The sequence below is a fragment of the Oryctolagus cuniculus genome, chromosome 7 (assembly GCF_964237555.1).
Source record: "Oryctolagus cuniculus chromosome 7, mOryCun1.1, whole genome shotgun sequence".
NCBI lineage: Eukaryota > Metazoa > Chordata > Mammalia > Lagomorpha > Leporidae > Oryctolagus > Oryctolagus cuniculus.
In genome coordinates, this window is record NC_091438.1 from 13,525,956 (window position 1) to 13,540,944 (window position 14,989).

The 14,989-nt window shown below is 48.2% G+C and overlaps 1 protein-coding gene across 4 annotated transcripts in view; it reads left to right on the forward strand.

The window, feature by feature from the left end:
* LOC103346266 (putative neuroblastoma breakpoint family member 5) overlaps positions 1 to 14,748 on the forward strand; it is a 29,899-nt gene extending 15,151 nt beyond the window's left edge. For all 4 annotated transcript variants that reach the window (XM_070076827.1, XM_070076826.1, XM_070076828.1 and 1 more), the window contains 7 exons: positions 265 to 313; positions 1,146 to 1,360; positions 2,559 to 2,613; positions 2,868 to 3,034; positions 4,909 to 9,351; positions 11,571 to 11,902; positions 12,855 to 14,748. In XM_070076827.1, coding sequence (XP_069932928.1) covers positions 265 to 313; positions 1,146 to 1,360; positions 2,559 to 2,613; positions 2,868 to 3,034; positions 4,909 to 4,970 — 548 coding nt within the window. In that variant the 3' untranslated portion in view covers positions 4,971 to 9,351; positions 11,571 to 11,902; positions 12,855 to 14,748. The remainder of the gene's footprint in view (positions 1 to 264; positions 314 to 1,145; positions 1,361 to 2,558; positions 2,614 to 2,867; positions 3,035 to 4,908; positions 9,352 to 11,570; positions 11,903 to 12,854) is intronic.
* The last annotated feature ends 241 nt before the right edge of the window (positions 14,749 to 14,989 follow it).

The following is a 14,989-nucleotide window of genomic DNA, read 5'->3' on the forward strand; positions in this document are numbered from 1 at the left end:
GGCAGAAGTCCCAGGGAAGCTTGAGAAACTTCTAGTGATATGGGAGCAAAGGATGTTGGCCTAGTTTCAGGCAGAATCTGCCATGGTTCTGATCTCCAAGTGCAGAGACACAAAGCCTGGTGGACCACAAGAGAATGGCAAGGTGTTTCTCTAAACACGCTATTGGCACATGTGTAGATATTCATATGCACACAGAGGCCACCTTGATTGTAGTGGGGTGGGGGGTTATAATATCTGATTGGACATTTCTGAATTTGTTTACAGAAAATATTGAAGAGGAGGAAACACCAGCACAAGGACCTGTTGCTGACAGGTAATAGTGAATGATTAGGAGCTGGCAACAAATGGGTGAAGGATGCGCAGGGTCTCCTAAGGAACAGAAAAGGGGCCGAGAAGTCATGGAGTTGAGATGCATGCAGAAACACAGCTGCAGATTGTGTTGAGTCCTTCCTTGCCAACTAGGAAATCCACCTGTTAAAGTAGTTGTCTGTTGTCCTAGTCCTAGTTGCTGATAGGATCCATCATGAACTCACAGCCTTAGGTGTTGCCTGCACACAAAGGGAACCTCTGTTCTCTGCTTTCTGGAAAAGGGAGGAAGATGCGAATCTGCTTTCTACAGAGTTAGCTGAAGTTCTCATCAGAGAAAACTAGCAAAGAATCAATGGGCAAAGGGAGCAGTTAGGAAGAATCCAGCCAGGTTCAACTGCAGAAAAGCACCTCTACAAAACCATGTTTGCTGTCCTGTGACATGGTTAAGAGAAGGCCCAGAAGGTAGCACATCTCTAGAATCTGCCAAGCCCCTGGGACCTTGATCACATGGCTGCAGGACACTGCAACAACCCAACCTGAGCACAGGGTGTCAGCCCGCGTGGCTGTCAATGTGTGCTTGTGCTGTGACTGTGCCATGCAGCGACAGTGGAGGCTGCTTCCTCATTAGCTGCTGTGTATTGAGTGTGATGAGCAGAGGCTGATCTCTTCCCAGGCCCTCTCCCCCTAGGCAGCCACACAGTGTCCAGAGTGGAGGGAACCACCTCTATGCTGTCTGTGACTGATCCCTTATGCACCCCATCCAAACCAGCCAACTCCCTGGTGTCTCTTCCTTCTTGGTTTAATCTCTGTCATCCTTATCCCACCTGGCTTCTCAGGGAGCTCTTGGAAGTGGATGAAATGGAAACCCCACAAAGTTCACAGCAGGAAACATCTATCACTGGTGCTGTTGACCACCTGCCGAGTGACTCCTGCCTGCCTGAGGGCACTGTGCAACTGTCTCGTGATGCTGAGGACACCCACGATGTGCTAGGTGTAGATGGGGAACACGCTTGTTCACACAAGAAAGAAGAACCTGTCACCGTTCTCCCAGGTAGCCTCTCCATTCTTTGTACACAATGACTCTCAGGTGGAGGGTTGCTTTTGAGCACAGGCCCTGCAGACGCAAGTTGGTTTCAGTCAGGGTCCAGGTTGTGGCACTGAACATAGACATCAGGAGAGTCAAGGAGCTTCCCTCCCCTCAGATGCAGTTTGTCTCACTGCACCCTAGCCTAAGGGAACATACAGAGGCCCTGTGTAGGAAGTGCCTTTCAGACACTCTAACTTAGAAATAATGCCTGCTGTCACCTGCCGTGATATCATTCTGTTCTGCTACTGTATCCCTGGAGTTCTATCCCCATGCAGGCTTTGGGTAACACTTCCCATGTGTGGGCCAAGTTGTGATCCTAGTTTCCCTACTTCCATCCCTAGTCTCTATCTCCTTTAAGACAGCTTATCTTAGCTATGCAATCATCTCAAAACCAGGACACAAAGTCTTTTATACTGTACTTCCTGTACAGTTCAAAAAACATAGCTGAATCCAGCAATTTCCCTACAAAATCAGTGTTCAATGTTTCTCTATAACTGCATAGATTTATTTATATGAGGTGTTATAGAGTTCATTCAGCCTTCTATAGAAACTCCTCTACACTTATTCACCATGATCAGTGTGATAGGATGAGTCAGTACTATAGCAACACTCCTAGATTTTAGATACATAAATCCTAAAGGGCCTGGGGAGAGAGCTCTTGAATTGCTTGTATTGTTCCCATAGACAAGAGGGAGATTATTCATGAGCAACTCTTAGAATAGCCAAGATTCTGTGTGGCATCAAACAGGTTTCAATTCCAGGAAATGCAGACTCCATGCATAGCTCTCTCCCAGTGTTCTACCTCCTCTCCACAGTCAGCAACCTGGGTCCTTTAATGAGAGCAGCCTGATGACTGCAGTTTGCCTCCTAGGAAGTTCTTGGGCTGTGAGCTTAGAATCCCTGAGGACCATTGCAGGCAGTTTCTAAGGGTTCTGGACAGAGGCTATTGAGATGGTGATCCAACTGTGAACAGGGAGATTTGACCCCTTGCCCAGGATGGCTCACCAAGCCCATCTCCTGATGTTGACTTAGTCCTCCTGGAGGATTTCTGTCACAGTCTCCTGTTCTCACAATCTGTCCTCTTGGTAGTAGTGGCCATTGGATACCAATATCTGACCCAAAACCTGCTTAACCTGGTCATTCTCTCTGAATTTGTTTGCAGAAAATCAATATCATGAAGTGGAGGTACAAGAGCAAGTTGTCACATACACTTCCAGGTAACTCGGAGGCAGAGCAGACACTGTAGCATGGACTACTAGGGAATCGAAATGCTGGAGAAACTGGTGACTACAGCCAGTTGAAACATTCAGCCAATGATGAAATGGCTCTGTTCCTAACGTTCCCTTTTGTATTGTTTCCCTCTATATTCCCCCTTTGAAAATCCCTCACATATTTTTACCTGTAGTCTGATGACAAAGTCACTTCTGTACCTGTGATGCGTGTCTTCAGTGTCTCTGCCCTCCCATCTCAGCAGGGAGCTCCCAGAGGAGCAAGAGCAGGAAGACCCAGATGACTCACTGGACGAGTGCTACCTCACTCCCTCGATTTCTCCAGTCGTTTCTGAGCTTGACCATTCCACGTGGAGCAGCTGGTGCTCCCTGGAGCAGCAGGACATGCTCTCTGCTCCAGATGCAAATGGTGAGTCCCCCACTGTGAGGTGATACAAACCCCTCTGCTTGCCAAGGAGCCCGCACTATCCTTGCACTCATCACTCCCACCTGACTGAGAGGGCTCCTGGACATGGGATGGTCTGAGACGTTCTCAGCATCTGTTCTTTTTCAACCAGTCTGTTGCACAGGTGTGGTTGGCCCATCCAGCCTTGCTGTCCTCCCATTCCTTGTGTGGCTTTGTCACTCAGATTCCAGTGCTCAGTCATTGCCAGAAGAATGTCACAGATGCACACCAACCTAAGCAGCACATCTCATGCTTGTCTCTGCCATCCGTTCCTAATGAAGCAGACCCGTCTGCCCCCTGCAGTGTTGATCACATGTGCCATCCCCCATCCCTGTCATGTGACATTGTTTCCTGTCAGAGCCAGCAGCATGCTCGTCTCCATTGCAGTCAAGATACTCCCCCTGTTTCATTGAACCCAACCACGTTGTCTGTCCCTTCAAAGTTGGCATCATTTCACCTACCACACATACAGAATATTCTGTCATTCCTTTAGTAGTGTGTCCCTGTGGGGAGCATCTCGGACTAGACTAAGTTACTGCAATTAAGACTTATTCTATGCATCTGCTTTCCCACAATATGGCGCTGAGAAGGGAAACAGCTTCTACACAGCTGCCTCCAGTTCAACCAATAAACTGTGGGACCTGTTCCTGATTGGAGGAGAGCAGCGTACTCGGCGTGTGGGTAGCAGAGTTGGGATTGGTGGAAGAGGACTATAAAAGAGGAGAGAGACAACATGCATGAGGAACATCTAAGGGGAACATCTGAGCAGCCCCCGAGAGAGCCGGCCGGCGGTGTGCCGCTCCCCCACGGAAGTGGGGAATGTGGCAGGGGGAACCGCCCTTCCACGGAGGTGGAAGGGATGGTAGCCAACCCGGGAAGGACCAGCAGCCAACCCGGGAAGGACAAGCAGCAAACCCGGGGAGGGCCGAGCAGACAGAAGAACAGCGCAGGGTCCTGTGTCGTTCCTCCACGAAGATGGGGAGCGACATGTCCCCAGGCTGCAAGTCTGAGACCTGTGCTTAGAGATTCCATGAGTAGCCAAGTTTTCTCTTGTGCTGCACACATGTACTCTAATACCTAGAACTGAAAATTCACCTGTTCCACCTTTTATCTTATCCTCAATGCACAAAATATGGTAAACCACAAATTACCAAGATAGCTTGTTTGAGAACCATGGGCACTGCACTTCCTCTCATGGAAAGGAATCACACTAGGAACCAAGCGTCTCCAGAGAATATTATTTTAGATTTTATTTTACCTTATGAAAGGCAGAATTAGAGAGAGAAAAAGGGAGAGAGAGAGAGAGAGGCAACTCTTGCATACTCTGGTCTGCTCCCCACATGGCCACAACGGCATTGACTGGAAGAGACCCAGGGAGGAACTAGGAGTTTCGTTCAGGTCTCCTATGTGGGTGCAGGGCCCAAGTACTGGACCATCTTCTACTGCATTCCCAGGTGCATTAGAGGGATCTGGATCAGAAGTAGAACAGCCAGGACTTGAAGCGGCATTCACATGGGATCCTGGGGTTAAAGGCAGCAACTTTACCTGCTATGCTACAGCACCCACACTTGGGAAAATTTGTTTCATTTCTGTAGGGAATCAGGTCAGCGATTATTGGTGTGATGACTGGAGGAATAGGGAGGTTTACCTCATGTGTCAAAGAAAAATGAACAAGCTAGTTCCCTCAGAAATGACCTCCACCCTCTAGACAATTCCTATCTGAGGAGTCGGCAGTGACACTGAGGATACTGGTGTGCTGTGCTGGCGCTGGACAGCGCATTGTACAGGCTTTGAGGGGATCATCCTAGATGACTGTGCCTATTTGAATTCTTTTGCAGAAAAGGAACATGACAATGATGAAGTGCAAGAGGAAGCACAAGCCCTGTCACACACCAGGTGAGTCTTAGGAACCCTGGGCAGTGAGCTTAGTGCTGACACAGGCAGACTCCAGGTCCAGAGAAGAAGAGCAGTGCCACTGTGCATCTCCCATCCATTGAGCCAACCCAGCGGTACCCCATCAGCACTGCTGTCTGCCATCATTAGGGTACTAGTCTGGGTTTCCACTTCTCCCTACCTTTTCCACGTAGTGACCTGCAGCAGGCTGACTCCATGAAGGAGCCTCTCCAGGGATTCCTTGCCATCATTGCCCCTCTCTCACGTGCAGTGAAGGGCAGGGTGCTGCTCACAGGTCTCCTCTTCTCATGAGCTTCTCTGCCCCCCATTAATCACGTGAAACCACCCGACAGAAACTAGTGCCTCAGCACTGAGAATAAGACTGACGGCTAAAGCTGTGATAGTCTCCAGTATCCCACAAGGGGAATTCAATGACTCTGCATGTAATTTACATAAATCTGTTGAAGCCAGTTTTTGTTTTCCAAATAATCATGGGTACTAGTGGGCCAACTGAGTCATTTCTCCAGGCTGAGTCCCTAATGACCTCATCACAGAGGAAATCCTCTGTTTCTCTCTGCTTCTGTCTCCATGCCCTTTCAATATCTCTGCTACTCACCTATCACCTCAAACCTAACACTCTTTCTCCAAGAAGATGAGAGTTCTGTTTGCCTGTTTACTTTTCATTGACTTCAAGCAGTACAAATAAGCATAAAGAAGTCTACAAGCACATAGATCTAATAACATTTAATATTTGGCTGTAGTTGATTCATGTGTAAATATTATATATCTACACATACTTACTATTCTCAGTGAAGGCAGTGGGGTTTTTGTTTTACCTGGCTATTTGTATGCCACATGCTTCATATGAGCACTTCATTTTTCCTCACATGCAAGCTGCCCTGTGTTAACGTTCAGTTTGTCTACTCCAGGTGGTCAGCAAGGACCCTCCTCAAATGGAAGACATTGCATCCTGTCTGCACCGTTAGTAGCCAGTCTTCCCCAGATAGGGACAAAGTTGTGGGTGGCCCCTTGCTCAGCCCAGCCACTTCTGGAAGCCTCCTCTTTGGAACAGCTTGGAAAGGGGCTTTCTGTTCCCTTTATGATTCTCACCCACCTTTCCCTCCCTCCAGTCTCATCAGGGAGATTCCAGAGATTGAAGATCAAGATGTCTCACAAGACTCTCATGGTACGTGTTTGACTCCTGCACTTCTTCCGGAAGCTTCTGACTGGCCCCATTCTAGGAGCACCTGGTCCTCACTGGAGAAACAGCCTGTCTGCTCTGCTCTTGTTGGAGACAGTGAGTGCTCCATTGTGAACGGGAACACTCCACTGGTCTCCCACGTGGCCTCTGTAGTGTTGGGTTGCTGCACCTGTGTTGGGTGAGACAGACCACTGTGCACTCAGGCCCCGGGGACTTATCTCGGTCTGGATGTGGCTCTTGGGTGGATTTGTTCATAGTCATCAAATGGGGGAATGCCTTGGCTGTCACCAGGCCCACTTTCAAGGTGCAGCTTTTGACGTCAAGGCAGGGAAGGAGGGGATGGGAAGGCAGGATGGCAAACACCGAGCCACCACCATCTCTCTTGGAGAGGCTTCTTGAACAAGTCACTGTGATGTTCTTAATTTTAACAACAGTTGCAATTGTAAACAGCATCCTCCAAACTTCTCAGGCTTAAAGCTTTGGCAGTCTGTACAATGTTTCCTTAGTTATCTGATACTGGGTATCCTTGGTCGGCAGACTCTGTTTTCTCTGAAGCAGCGTGGTGCTAACCACAGCGGTCCAGTCCCACACCTGTGTCCATGGTGTGGTTTGCATCTTCTGCTTCACAGCACTGATTTGTGCTCATATGAGGTCTGTAGTTTTAATCCAGTGTCTAAACTCGGCATTTTTTTCTCATGCAAAGCCTCCATAATCTTGCACCAAGACAGGAATCTATTCAGTATCTGAGTGAGGCTAGGGGTCCCTCATGTCATCACAAGCAGAGTGCCTCTTGTTGAGTATGGCTTCATGGGGAGGGGCAGAGAAAAAGTCCAATTTCCTTGAATCTGAGCTTCAGTGAACTTTTACACTTTCTCTCAGCATGAATCTTTTGGGTTTGAGGCACCTTCACTCATCAAATCATTCTATAGGAAAATCATGAAATCCTGATGCCCTTCCCTGTTTCTCAATGTTCTGCAGTAGAATTGGCAATGACAGTTGTCCCCCCAGTGCTGTAGATCAGCAGGCACCTTTTCTTGGTGAGACCATGTGCTTTTCCTCTGTACAGAGGTACAGAGATGTGCAGAGTCATCCCAGGACACAGCGATTCACACCCAGCTATGAAGGCCACTCTCATGGGCATCTGTGCTGTGCTAGACCCTGTGCCATCCTGATCCATGCAACCCTTACTGGACCTCTCCTGGTGGAGATTCTGTCCCCACCTTGGGGAGAGGATCCTGAGGCTCAACAAGGTCACTCTCCCAGGTCACCCCACCTTGTGTGCATTGCAATCATAGATCACTCCTTTGCCTGGCCCTTGTCTGTAGGCTCAGTCCACTTGTTTTCAGCAGACATGCCAGCGATGTGGCTGCTATGGGTATTCATACTTAAAACTTTTCTTCTGTAACAAATTGTGTTGAGAGAATTTCAAATATCAGTAGAAAAGTTCTGGTCTGCAAACAAGAACTTCTAAAGGCCCTGCACAACATCTCCCACTAGGAAGGCATCGGTGTGCTTCGTCCCTGAGCAGGGTCAGCACCTCATTGAGGTTCTCAGACAGAACTCCAGCTCAGGAGTGCCCCATGGCCTGAAAGTTCCTGGTCTCTCCCCTCGGGCTTTTTGCACTCAGGGTCCCAGTGAGGCATGCCCATCTGCATTTCTGTCGAAAGTGGTTGCTGTTTCACAGAACAGAGTTCCCTGGATGAACGTTTCTAGGCTCCAGTTGTGCCTGGGATGTCTGACTGCAAGCATACAGGAGCTGCTTATGCTCAGAAAGCCAGAGCAGATTGGTGGGCAGTTTATGTACAGAATGATCCCTTTTGAGAGCAGGTAAACCTTCATCTCTGTCCCTGGTGACTGCTCCGTCCTTGTACTCCTATCCCCACTGAGGATGAGTGAAGTCATTGCTACGTGCCAGACCTACAGACTTGTGGTTGTAGACTCAAAATCCTGAATTGAGCTGTAAGCAGGATTTAGAATTCATATTGTTTATTTGTTATGGAACAGAGCTGTGACCATTTCACAGCAAGCTCAGCAGCATGTGCCCCGGTGGTGTTTGCTCCCTCCTGGTTGGAACCTTGGAGGATCACTGTCGCCACGTGCTTACTTTTTCTTCAATCACAAACCTCAGCTCTGCCCTTTGACATCCATGCTTGTCCAGGCCACAGCATCCATATAGGCATCGCTATCATTCATGTTCTCAATGGCGTTTCCATTAGAAGATGAATAGACTAGGAAAGAGTTCATCCAGAAATACATGCTCTTGAATTGCTTGTATTGTTCCCATAGACAAGAGGGAGATTATTCATGAGCAACTCTTAGAATAGCCAAGATTCTGTGTGGCATCAAACAGGTTTCAATTCCAGGGCATGCAGACTCCATGCATAGCTCTCTCCCAGTGTTCTACCTCTTCTCCACAGTCAGCAACCTGGGTCCTTTAATGAGAGCAGCCAGACAACTGCAGTTTGCCTCCTAGGAAGTTCTTGGGCTGTGAGCTTAGAATCCCTGAGGACCATTGCAGGCAGTTTCTAAGGGTTCTGCACAGAGGTTATTGAGATGGTGATCCAACTGTGAACAGGGAGATTTGACCCCTTGCCCAGGATGGCTCACCAAGCCCATCTTCTGATGTTGACTTAGTCCTCCTGGAGGATTTCTGTCACAGTCTCCTGTTCTCACATGAGAACAATCTGTCCCCTTGGTAGTAGTGGCCATCGGATACTCATATCTGACCCAAAACCTGCTTAACCTGGTCATTCTCTCTGAATTTGTTTGCAGAAAATCAATATCATGGAGTGGAGGTACAAGAGCAAGTTGTGAGATACACATCCAGGTAACTCGGAGGCAAGCAGACAGTGTGGCATGGACTACTAGGGAATTAGAAGCCAGTCTTCCCCAGATAGGGACAAGGTTGTGGGTGGCCCATTACTCAGCCCAGCCACTTCTGGAAGCTGCCTCTTTGGAACTGCTTGGAAAGGGGCTTTCTGTTCCCTTTATGATTCTCACCCACCTTTCCCTCCCTCCAGTCTCATCAGGGAGATTCCAGAGATTGAAGATCAAGATGTCTCACAAGACTCTCACGGTACATGTTTGACTCCTGCACTTCTTCCGGAAGCTTCTGACTGGTCCCATTCTAGGAGCACCTGGTCCTCACTGGAGAAACAGCCTGTCTGCTCTGCTCTTGTTGGAGACAGTGAGTGCTCCATTGTGAACGGGAACACTCCACTGGTCTCCCACGTGGCCTCTGTAGTGTTGGGTTGCTGCACCTGTGTTGGGTGAGACAGACCACTGTGCACTCAGGCCCTGGGGACTTATCTCAGACTGGATGTGGCTCTTGGGTGGAGTTTGTTCATAGTCATCAAATGGGGGAATGCCTTGGCTGTCACCAGGCCCACTTTCAAGGTGCAGCTTTTGACGTCAAGGCAGGGAAGGAGGGGATGGGAAGGCAGGATGGCAAACACCGAGCCACCACCATCTCTCTTGGAGAGGCTTCTTGAACAAGTCACTGTGATGTTCTTAATTTTAACAACAGTTGCAATTGTAAACAGCATCCTCCAAACTTCTCAGGCTTAAAGCTTTGGCAGTCTGTACAATGTTTCCTTAGTTATCTGATACTGGGTATCCTTGGTCGGCAGACTCTGTTTTCTCTGAAGCAGCGTGGTGCTAACCACAGCAGTCCAGTCCCACACCTGTGTCCATGGTGTGGTTTGCATCTTCTGCTTCACAGCACTGATTTGTGCTCATATGAGGTCTGTAGTTTTAATCCAGTGTCTAAACTCGGCATTTTTTTCTCATGCAAAGCCTCCATAATCTTGCACCAAGACAGGAATCTATTCAGTATCTGAGTGAGGCTGAGGGGTCCCTCATGTCATCACAAGCAGAGTGCCTCTTGTTGAGTATGGGTTCATGGGGAGGGGCAGAGAAAAAGTCCAGTTTCCTTCAATCTGAGCTTCAATGAACTTTTACACTTTCTCTCTGCAGGAATCTTTAGGGTTTGAGGAACCTTCACTCATCAAATCATTCTGTAGGAAAATCATGAAATCCTGATGCCCTTCCATGTTTCTCAGTGTTCTGCAGTAGAATTGGCAGTGACAGTTCTCCCCCCAGTGCTATAGATCAGCAGGCACCTTTTCTTGGTGAGACCATGTGCTTTTCCTCTGTACAGAGGTACAGAGATGTGCAGAGTCATCCCAGGTCACAGCGATTCACACCCAGCTATGAAGGCTACTCTCATGGGCATCTGTGCTGTGCTAGACCCTGTGCCATCATGATCCATGCAACCCTCACTGTCCTAGTGGAGATTCTGTCCCTACCTTGGGGACAGAAAAGTTCTGCTCTGCGAACAAGAACTTCTAAAGGCCCTGCACAACATTTCCCACTAGGAAGGCATCGGTGTGCTTCATCCCTGAGCAGGGTCAGCACCTCATTTATGTTCTCTGATAGAACTCCAGCTCAGGAGTGCCCCATGGCCTGAAAATTCCTGGTCTCTCCCCTCAGGCTTTTTGCAGTCAGGGTCCCAGTGAGGCCTTGAACTTGTCTTTGCCACTGACCAGTGGTTGTGTGGCTTTGTCTCAGAAACACCCAGTGCCAGGGCTGGGCAGTCATGGGGAGGAAGGCAAGTGCACAGACACTGTCTCAGGAGGGAGATGTGTGTGCTAGACCAAAGCAATGCCTTACAGCCCACCTGGGATTTCTTCCTGACTTTTGTGTTTCACCTTAGCTTGTCTCTCCATTCTTCAGGTGCCTGTAACTATATTCCCCCTTCAACTGACCAGAAAAGTGATGGCCACATCATGTATATTATTATCTATATGGCAGGCACTGAAGGCATATATCCTATGAATCGATGTGCTTGGTGTATGTTCAGGAAAGCATGTGCATGTATGAAATGCATGTGTTCTTGTGCTAGTGTTGTCCATTCCAGCTGTAAGTGGTCCCCTGTCATTGTCTCTCATTACAATGCCCTCCAGGTGAGATGATCCTGCTCCTTTCCCCAAACCTTCAACAGATATCCAGTGTGGTTTCTGTGCCTTAAAAGCTTAAGAGCTGTGTGTTTTATTAGTCCCACTTTGTTGAATATTGTGATCATCTGAGCCATGTTTATTACTTTTGCCTAGTGATAAATTATCAGTGAATATGTATGATATCAACCCAAATGCGCAGCGTGCTGGCTGTGGCGGTCATTGGAGGGTGAACCAACGGCAAAGGAAGACCTTTCTCTCTGTCTCTCTCTCTCACTGTCCACTCTGCCTGTCAAAAAAAAAATAATCAACCCGAATGAAAATATTTTAGTGTCTGTGCAGGACATGACTGTCCAGGGCCCCTTTCCTTACTTGTTGTCCCTCTGCTGCAGGCCTGACTGCCAGAGAGAGAGCATGAATACCAATCCTGACGGCTGTGGTTCTATTTCAGAACTGAGTTTTGTTGCTGCCCCTGAGAGGAAGACCCGCTCCCAGCTGGAGGGAGGTCCTCTCGAAAATCCCATCACCAGCAAGTGTGAGAGTCATAGCATCAGCCCCAGCAATGTCCCAAGTACCCCAAAAGAAAATGATATCAAAGGAAAATGGAAGCCCAGGAAATGCAAACTGGCCTGCAGGTTCCCTGGCCTGGAGATGAAGGGCAAACCACAGCCCACAGAGAGGAAGATTGCGTGCCGATTCCCTGGCCAGGAGATGAAGGGAAAACCACAGACCAACATGTGGGCACTGACCTTCAGATTCCTGGGCCTTCACGCCTAGACAGAGGTAATCCTGTGTGTGTGTCTGAGATGTACGCATTCCTTCTTACACTGGGCACAGATTATAGCTCATTTCTGTTTGTTCAGATAGGGTAGAACTGTAACCTCTCTGTTTGGATCAATAATTTGAAATAGAAGATACAGTAAGAAACCCTTGTCATGTAGAAAACTGACCCACAAAATAAGATACCTCCCCTCATAATCAAGTTAAAATGTTTACAGTTGAACTTCTCTCCCTAAAACATGCTGTTCACCATCCACTCACTTGATTGCAAGTCCTCTATTGGGTTGAGAAATATACATTGAACAATCACATTTTATCTGATCTTATTCCTAGGCCAATTTCCAATGCAGATTCTTAGGTCTCATTCTCCAATGTTTGTCCTTCCCTCTGACCAGTATACAAACAGGATATTCTCAAAAAGAAAATTTCTTAGGGGAACTGAAAAAAAATGGGGAAACTCTAGGATGACTGAAGAGTGCCTGTTTTAAAGTTAATGTTCCCTTCAGAGTCGAGTGAGTGAGCTATTAGGCACACAGCAGAATGGTCCTAGGTGTAACTAGATGTGGAATCATCTTCAGAGAAACCTGGTGTCTGTTCTATTGACATGAGTTGTGCTGTGGTTACACTCCCAGTTCTGTTTGCTTACTGCAGAAAACTAATCCATTTCTAATGCACCAGAGAGCAGGAGGAAGTGGGGAGACATCACCCTCTCCTGGTTGGGAGAGGTCAAGGGCCCTGGTTCCCCAGCACTGCAGAGCTGGGCTGGAGTTCAGGGCAGGACTCTGCTCATTTGGCTGCCACTTCCCTCTCAGCAGCCCAGGGCTCCCCTTCAGCCAGTCTCCCCACTGGAATTGAGTTTGCCCGGCCTCTGCCCCACTGTGGCCCAGATGCAGGCTCAGCTCTCACCTGGACCTGACCCAGCTCTCCTTTGATTTTTCTTCTCTCCCTCTTTCAGATCCCAAGTACAGTTGGAAGGACAGAACAGTATTGCTGATTGTAACATCCCCACCTCTTCCAAACATCTACCACAGGAGCTCCACTTCAACAGCAACCAAAACACCAAGAACGCAATTTCAACACCATGAACTGCCCTCAGCTGTTTTTATCCACTAGGCTGCTTCCCTGAGAGCTGGCACAGTCTTCAACTCCAATCCGAGTAAACACCTAAGGAGACCCAGGCCTGACTCCACAGCTGCTCTGGAGAGAACACCACCTGGCTCCTCTCCAACTGCCTCCTGTAGAGATCTGAGGTCAGGAGGAGCTGGAAGCACACAGCATAGGACCCTGGGCACACACTGCCTTTGGAAGGGGTGAGCTCAGTGTGGGCAGTGTCAGAGACACAGCGCCCTGCGCACAAGGCTGCATGTGAGCAGAGGAGAGGATCGGACTCTGCAGGACGTGAGCCCTGACCCAGACAGCTGGCCCTCTCCTGCACACAGCCAACGTTCCACATAGAGGACAGCAGGAGGAGGAGACTTTGGGGCTCAAAAGGACAGGAAGGGTCTCTTTCCTCCTTTTGAACCCCAACCATCTCCCCCTTCTGCTGTCTTCCATGATGGGAACGCTGGCTGTGTGAAGGCGCAGGCCAGGTGTCTGGCTCGGGGTCTGCATCCTGAGGATCTCTGATGCTTTCCTCAATTTTACACTCAGCCTCACTCTTTGGCCAAGCACCCGATGCAGGGAGTGCCGTGTGCTCCCTCCCACACCCCCGCAGGAGGCAGAGAACATCTTGTGTGCCCATCAGGTCCCCTGACCCTGGCATCGGTCAGTGGGTGAAAGCTGTCTGTTGATCTGTACATCCTAAAGATGCGCTCCTTCCTCTGTGTTCCTGACAACTGTGGAGAGGGTGACCCCTCAGAGCCTGAGCAAAAAGGGAGTGAGCAGCGGCCCTGGCGGAGGTCCAGTCATCAACCCAGGAGGTGGCCATCGATGGGCGTGATAACAGCAAGTTCATGGTGATGAATGCAGCAGTGTGGCCGGGAGGGCCCAGGTGGGCGAGGTGGACTGAGCCTTCATCAAGGAACTGGACACCTCTCTGAACACTCCTCTCTCCACGTCCAGAGTCAGGCAGCACAGATGCAGGCAGGACCTCGTCACGAGGACGCTCATCTCTTACAGCTGCTGGTCCTGCCAACTCCACTCAGTGTTGCAGGAGAACTGGGGGCTCCTGATGCAGGACGTGGGCCAAGGCATCCAGAGCCCCAGCAAACAGCAAGGCCGTGTTCCTGCCAGCCTGAGGCAGCTGCAGGACGAGGAGGGGCCATATGCCTGCCCCCCCCCGACATGGAAAACCGAGTCCTCGAAGATTCTGGACGCCCGCTGCTTAGTAGGTGCTCCTGGTCCAAGAACAAACCGAGCCAATGGCACCACTGCCCTGTGGTGGACCTGTTTCTCACAGCTACCATTCTTACTTCCACTGTCTGTCATGCCTGTGATGACACAATTGTTTTCCTTTCATGAAAATTGGGATCCTAGGGAGGGAATTATGTTTCCACCTGAGTGTGCCTCCTCTCAGTGTAACAGCTGCCTTAGACATCCTGTCAGCACATCTTGGGCTCCTAAAATCTACAACTTCTCATTAAGATATCGCTGTCCAGGCCCAGAAGAGTCTCCAGTGTCCTGGAGGGTAACTGGAATCTCAAAAATTTTGATTCAGGTCCCAATATGTATTCCCTGTTTTAGTTAAGTGTTTTTAAAAAGAAAAATTCAAAAAAAAAATGAAAAATTTAAAAAGTAAAAAAAAAATTAGTAAAAATAGAAAAGAAAAATGGTACTGCATTGTTTTTTTAAAAAGGAAAAAGATTAAAAAAAATTAAAAATTTAAAAATTGTTAAAAATTTAAAAAGAAAAAATTAGAAAAAATGTCATTTAAGTGTTTTTGAAAGTAAAATACTGAAAAAAAAATTAAAAATTTTAAAAACTTAAAAAACCATAAAAAACAAAATATAGGAAAATACTAATAGTAAAATTAAAATGCCACTTCATTTTAGTAACTTTTTAAATAGGAAAAAGTTAGAAATATATATAAATTAAATTTTTAAAAAAATTTAAACTCAGCAAATACAAGTAAAATTCCATTTCAGTTCAGTG